The 7401-nt window shown below is 44.4% G+C and overlaps 1 protein-coding gene across 1 annotated transcript; it reads right to left on the bottom strand.

Annotated features, from left to right (window-relative positions):
- Positions 1-241: 241 nt before the first annotated feature.
- rnf146 (ring finger protein 146) lies at positions 242-6562 on the bottom strand. The gene is made up of 2 exons (XM_036591421.1): positions 6386-6562; positions 242-3686 (listed from the first exon to the last, which is right to left on the bottom strand). The coding sequence occupies exon 2, from the start codon at positions 3683-3685 to the stop codon at positions 2510-2512; it is 1176 nt and encodes a 391-aa protein (XP_036447314.1). The 5' UTR covers position 3686; positions 6386-6562; the 3' UTR covers positions 242-2509.
- Positions 6563-7401: the final 839 nt, after the last annotated feature.

Here is a 7401-nt window from a genome sequence, read left to right as displayed (position 1 = left end):
TGCCGTTTATGATGTAGTTTGTAGATGGTAAGTGACGTTACGAGACTGATGGTCTTGGTTGTGAATGATGATAATTTACACATATTAAGCCTTTTTGCCTGCCGTTCGAAAACTATTCAAGAAAGAAACCCGAACAAATGTGAAAAATTCATCTTCACCACTCGCCATTCAAGTGCAATGGCATATCATTCAAAATGCAGCATTTTGTTAGCATGTATGGAAAACAATAAGACTATTTCACTTGAGACAAATAATAGACAACACTTTATTAATCTGATAAACTTAGTAACAAAAAAAAACAACACAATAAAACAAAGTACACCAAAAAGAAGTTATATAGTTATTATTTCTTTTTCTTGTTGTTCTGCTGACGACAAAGAATCTGAACAAATGGACATGAGATCTTGACCCAAAAATAACTGATTTAAAATTTGAAAACTTCAAAACTGGACACCAAGAACAGAAAACTACATCTACAAGTAAAATCTCAAATAAAACTCCACTTCCCAGAGTTCACAGCACTTCAGCCTGGGGTCACTTCCTTCAAAAAAAGCCTCACTCACAGCAACACATGTAAAAGTCATGAAACAGGCTCACGCGCTGAGATGAGACGCAGATCGACCAGGCCAAAGAAGAAAAGCACTCACATACTTTCTCGCTCGCTCACGAGTCGAGACGCTAAACCTCACGTCATGAAAACACTATGAGCAGAAAATGTCAGCTGGCTGAAGGGCTCCTACTGATGCTCTGATGCCAGAACTATGGAGCACAGCCCTGTTAGAGAGACAAAGAGAATGACAGAGAAAGGAAAAAGAAAGAAGGAAAACCAAAGGGTGGGTGTGAGTAATGCAAACTCCTAGCAGACCTGGTGGGGGCATTCCTCAAAGCGGGACTTCTCAGTAGAGCCCAAAGTCAGGCTTGTCTAATAGCAACATTCATTTGCACTCAAAGACCAGTGTGCCTAAAGGGGTTCTTTGGAGCCATGATCCTTTCTGGGTTCCTTAAAGCAGTGGTTCTCAAACCGAACCTCAGGGAAACCCATATGATCCACATTTTTGCTCACATTATGGCTAGAGCAAAAACATCCCCATGGACCAGTTTGAAACCAGTGCTTTAAAGATCCTTGATTCTTTAGAGAACCATCTCTGAAAATGAGCTGAAGAACCATAGTTTAAAGAACCTCCACGTAACATAAAAGTTCTGTAACAAAGACTTCCTAAGTCCAAGATGAGAACAATTTGGGCACCTTTTTGTTGAGTGTACCTCTCCTCTTATTGGGCAGTACTGACTTTGGGCTTTAAGGAAATTCTATCAATTTTTCAAAAATATCTGAGTCATTAAATAGGGGAGATGTAAGCAAAGTCATTCCGAGTGGTCTGATGTGAAACGCTAAGTTCTAGAGAAACTCAGCGAGTTGCAGACGTGACGACAGAAACCAGACGTCTAAAGATCCAGACTTTTAACGCCTCTACAAGCTCCCTCACAGCAAGTTATTACATGAAATGGTTATGAATTCAGTGCCTGATGACTGAGATATTGTTTAACGACAGTTTTGAGAAGATTTTGGAAGATCGCAAATTCGGAAATGAAAAACCTTGTAGTGGGTCCGGTGGGATCATTCTTAGGAGAACACTGTAGTGATTTCAACATAAAAATCTGATGCACCCGGAGACTAAAATACTGGTGCAAATTCTTGGAATTATTTAGTTCATTCATTCAGCTTATTTTCATGACTTTTTAATGCTCACCACACCAAAATCTCAATGCGTACGAAATCTGGCAGACATCTTTTGAGATTTTAAATAGAGACCCCTTTGCCCATCATTGGGTTTTACTGGCGCCAGAAATAGAGTGCTTGGACCCCGATGATTGCCGTTTCTGATGTAATATGTAGATGGCTGCTAAGTGTGAATAACGCTTCTAAAAGCTCCCTCACAGAAAGTTATTACATGAGAATAGACTGCCTGATGTCTGAGACATTGTTTAATGACAGTTTTGAGAAGATTTTGGTCTAAAATGTATTTTTTTTTTTCAATTGGTTCACAGCGGAGAGGTACATGCAGGACGTACCACAGCAGAATAGTCTCCAAAAAAAACACTGTCATGATCACATCAAACCACTGTGAATGATGTTGTTTACATCTCAATGCATAAAAGAAAAAAATTGACAGAATTCCTCTTTAAGTTATCCAGCTAACTGCTTTGTGAAACACTCACAGCCTTCTAACCGGCTTTCGATATATAAGAGACTCCCACAAAGTCTGCATTACTCAAACTCACCCGCTTAACACCGAAACTATCCCCAGTCCCCATCTTCACCCCATTCTAGGCTGCGTCACCACGAATCCAAACTTCTTAAATGTGATTAATTCGTCTAAATTTTTTGCTTTTTCAGAGATTTCGTTAGCAGTACCCCGACTGTTGAGGCAGGCAGGTGGGCGATCGGGCAGCGAGCGCGTTTCCATGGCAACAGTACAGCGGCAGGTGGGGGGTGGGTTGGTGTAGTGGGTCACACTTCCGTCACCGTACACTGACCATCAGGGCTGCGTGAGCGGACGCTGCCGTGACCACCAGCTCCGCCACCAGGGGGCAGTCTGTCCAACTGCTGCAGTCTGTGCCTGCCCTGAGCCCCTTCCGCCCGCTCGCCAACACCTTCCTCACCGCCGCGTTCGACGTCATCGTCATCATCCTCGCTTGTGCCCGACTCTGATTCGTATCCCGAAGCGTCGGGAGCGGCCGAATCATCTTCATCGCCGTCCTCGTCCTCCTCCTCCTCAGGACCAGTGTGGCCTATATTGAGCTGAGCGAGCGCCTGAACAAGCGACAGGGGCGCAGAGGCCGCAGGGCTGCTAGGGTGACCCCCCAATATGGTGGGCGGCCGGACAGGAGGGGGAGCGAATCCCACCTGAGGGCGCCCCCCACTGGCCACTGTATCTGCGCCATCTGCTGAACTTTCCCTCTCTGGAACACCTCCGTCCATACTGCCCAATGAATCCCCACTTGCCGGCACACCTGCGTTTGGTGACCCTGCTGGTGCTCCAGTTCCGGATCCAGATCCACTTGCTGCACCAGCTCCAGGTGCAGGTCCAGGCTCAGGATCCAGTCTCAGTCCAGCCACCCCTTTCTTAGGGATGTCCACCACGTCTCTCTTCATCCTCCTACGGCGGCCGTGCTCGTTCCTCCGGTACTGCACCATGTTCTCCAAGTCGGCCACGTACAAGAAACCAGCGATGAGCATCTCGGCGCTCTTCTTGCCCTTGTTGTAGGCGTCCTCCAGCTCGCGGCTGGTGCGCTCGTCATACTGCCACCAGCCGTTGCGCCCCTCGTAGTACCACGCGTGGTCTCCGGCCCCCGTCCCACGGCTGCCCGAGGCAGAGGCCTTCAGCTCCTCGGGCGACAGCAGTGTGGGCCGTTCCAGGAAGTCCTCGGGCACCTCCTGCCTGCAGAGGGCGCAACGCTTGCTGTGCCAGGATGCGCCCTTCACGCACAGGAAGCAGAAGACGTGGCGGCAGGGCAGGCGCACCGGGTGGACGCAGCTCTGCAGGCAGATGGCGCACTCCAGGACAGGAAGAGCAGGGGAGGAAGGGGAGGGGCTTCCACTGCTGCCCGTCACAGAGTCCCCACCCACCTTCTTACCCGAAGCCAGCGCGTCCACGGAGTGATCGACCTCACCACAGCTAGCCATTCTGTAAGGACAGCATAAACACGGGTGAATGTCATGCATGACGGATGCAGATTTATATCATGGTGTTACGATATATTGCAATATTTAGATTTTTAATGAAGGTTTACTGGTATTACTGCTTAAACGTCTGGCATAGCTTGTCTGGATTAGACTTTGGTTCCATTTTCTTCTTTTACAATGACACCACAATTACATGGCATTAGTAAAAGCACCAATATGGAATAATTCAAAATGAAATTCAAGCACATTTTTATAAATTAGCTCCCAAATTTCCAGAAAAGAGACTTACCAATTTTAATTTCTTTATACGTTTTAAAACTAGTTTATTAAAACAATCTAAAGAACCAATCAAATGGCCAACTGCAGTGAAATGTCAGGTCCTAAACTACAGTATGTCATTTTAGACAGTGTAAAATTACACTACGTAAGTTTTAGGGATTTGGAGACCCCTCTGGTGGAAATGTGTAATTGCACCAAACGTGGAAGAAAACTGTGTAACGTAGATTGTGTTTTGGTCTCCTTCCCCGAGGGGGCGACTCTGATAATTGGAAGAAAATTCAGAGAGAACTCAGTCAAAACTTGGTGAAGACGGATCTGAGTGAATTATCTACTATTGTCATCATATATTCATCAGTGTAATGCTGATTCTGAGATCATACAGAAAAGCCTGAATCAACACGTCTGACTTTGAAATGATTATTTAAGGTCTTACAGGGCGACTCGCAGCAGCACGCCCTCTTTATATTTTAGTGTTTTTTTATTGTGTAATAAGGCCTTTTTTCAGTTTTAACATAAAATCTTACATAGTGTAGCTTTAAAAACCAAAGGCCCTCCAGTTTTACGCAACAGACAGTTAATAATGGATAGAAAGCTTAGTTTTAAAAATCAGTATTATGGTGTTGAACAAACACCCGTAAAGATTATAGGCTGTCCAGCATTAATTCAGGGCGCTTTATTTTCATTACAAACAATGACACATACCACTATTCATCACACCAGTACAGTAACCTGTATTGTTACAGCTCACCTCACAATGTGTGCTAATATTAAAGTAATACAACATTTTAGAGTCTGTAAAAACGTTAAAAACGACTAGGCATAAACAGGCAACACTGAAAGGCTCCGAGAGACACGACTCCTTTAGCCCAGTTCCTCTAAAGTAGTGCGTAAACAGGAGCTGTTTGTGTCTTTGTTCATTGTCTCTGCTCGACGTTACACAACAGCCTCATGCTGTCCTCCTCTAACATTTTGACCTAAAAAAGGCAAAAGGCGAAAAGCCAAAGATAATCCAGGACAAAGAGCGATTAGCTTTATTTTAGAAAGGATCTGGTAACTGTGATGAGCACCTAACACACAATGTGCACTGTGACTGCACAAGATTAAAGGGGAACTCCACCCATTTTACTAAATTTCTGCCTAATTCAGTGTTTGAGATGTAAACAGAGAGATTCAGAGTGGTTTCGTGTGAAATGGTCCAGATTTCTTTACAGTGGTGGTGACAGGAACCAGGGGTCACCATGACTACAACACAAATATAGACATTTTATTTACTATCCAGAACCACCAGTGAACCTACACGAGTCTTCTGAGTTTTATAGGGAATGTTGTTGATGGTAAAATAGTGGCAAATCTGACATAATACGTTTTCTGTGGGGACTATTTTGCCTTCCAACACCTTACATGTATCCCTTCGCCATGAATGTATTGCAATAAGAAGATCAAATTTTGATATTCTGATAAAACAATATGCCAGGGAGCTTTTAGAGGTGGACGTCTGGTTCCTATCACCACCACTGTAAACAATTCTGACTCTAGGTTTCTCTAAGCCGGAGCATTTCACACTAAACCACTCTGGATGACTCTGTTTACATCTTAGCCATTTAATTAGGCAGGAATTTACAAAAAAATCGGTGGAGTTCTGCTTTAAAACTGTCTCAGGTATTAATTTCCTCTGTATAATCTTACAGTTTGACAGGAGCGAGGCTAAAATTAGGTGACAGCTGGCGGCATAGATGACCATAAAACGGCAAAACAATCAAACAAAGCCTTCCAAACACAACAGACACAGCCTAACAACGACACTACAGCCAAATAAGAAATAAGGTGTAACATTTTAATGAGAAACGGCGACTCGAGCGCTTTAGAAACGATAAAATGAGTTAAAAAATGAAGTATAATGTGTTTTTAACCCTTCACTCTCCTCCTGAGCGTCTGCTGTCTTTATATAAACACTGGAGGCTAAAGCTAACAAACACACCGAGTCGGTTTCTCCTTATTCGCCTGCTTCTTGTTCCAATTTTTCCGTTCCACCTTAAATGGTGCAGCAGTTACATTCTGGCGCCTGTAACTGCTGCACCATTTAAGGTGGAACGGAACAATTCGAGCAAGAAGCGTTTCAGCGTCGCACAAACACAGCTGTGTAAGGTTAAGCCGAGGCCTTAGCTAGCTGCTAATGCTAACGCCAGCCCAGCTGCGGCCCTTCGACACACCCCAAACAAAACACGGGCGGCCCGGCCGGACTCTGTGGAGACAGGGCGCCTCTTTAGCGCCCGAAGCCGAGGATGAGCCGCTCGTTCATCACCGCAGGGCCGGATCGGTGGGTTCGTGCGCCGTTAGTTAGCGCTAGCTGGGTGAGTTAGCCTGCCCGCGGCTAGCAGCCCGGCTAACAGCCCGGCCACAACAAACAGGTCAGCCGCTCACCTGAGAGAAAAAGCCCGAATCTCGCCCGTCTTTTCAGCACAGAGCCGCTCTCTCTCCTCTGCCGCCGGACGAGGTTCTGCTCATTTTCGGGCGATTCTGCTGTTTGTTAGCCGGAGAGTCCGAGCGACAGCCGAACACAGACCTGACCGCTGCGCGTTAGTGGGAGTCAGCACTGCGCAGGAGAGTGCGCAGGAGCGGCGCAGTTCAACGAGGCGTGCTGCGCTGGAACGGAGCGCGCAGTGACTCACTAAGAGGAACAAAACAATGTGATCTGAAGGAGTAATATAACTGTTCATATAGAATAGAATAGAACAGGATAGAATAGAACAGGATAGAATAGAATAGAGTAGAATAGAAGTGTTCAGAGTGATTCACTGAGAGGAACAAAACAATGTGATCTGAAGGAGTAATATAACTGTTCATATAGAATAGAATAGAATAGAACAGGATAGAATAGAATAGAACAGGATAGAATAGAATAGAACAGAATAGAATAGAATAGAACAGGATAGAATAGAATAGAACAGAATAGAATACAATAGAATAGAAGTGTTCAGAGTGATTCACTGAGAGGAACAAAACAATGTGATCTGAAGGAGTAATATAACTGTTCATATAGAATAGAATAGAATAGAATAGAACAGAATAGAATAGAACAGGATAGAATAGAATAGAACAGAATAGAATAAAACAGAATAGAATAGAATAGCCGTGTTCACAGTGATTCACTGAGAGGAACAAAACAATGTGATCTGAAGGAGTAATATAACTGTTCATATAGAATAGAATAGAATAGAACAGAACAGAACAGAATAGAATAGAACAGAATAGAATAGAATAGACTGAATACCAGAAGTTTCACTGACTCGCAGTAAGTTAATGACCATCTTCTACAGGACTAATAATATAACTCTATAGAATAGAATAGAATAGAACAGGATGCAGCAGAATAACGAGAGCACAGAAGAATGGAAGAGAAGAAGGTGGATCAGAGAACAGCGGTCGTTCTCTGAGTC

This window comes from Colossoma macropomum, unplaced genomic scaffold, assembly GCF_904425465.1.
Source record: "Colossoma macropomum unplaced genomic scaffold, Colossoma_macropomum, whole genome shotgun sequence".
In the NCBI taxonomy this organism is placed as follows: domain Eukaryota; kingdom Metazoa; phylum Chordata; class Actinopteri; order Characiformes; family Serrasalmidae; genus Colossoma; species Colossoma macropomum.
The sequence above is the reverse complement of the archived record's forward strand: the minus strand, read 5'-3'. Positions and strand labels throughout refer to the sequence as shown.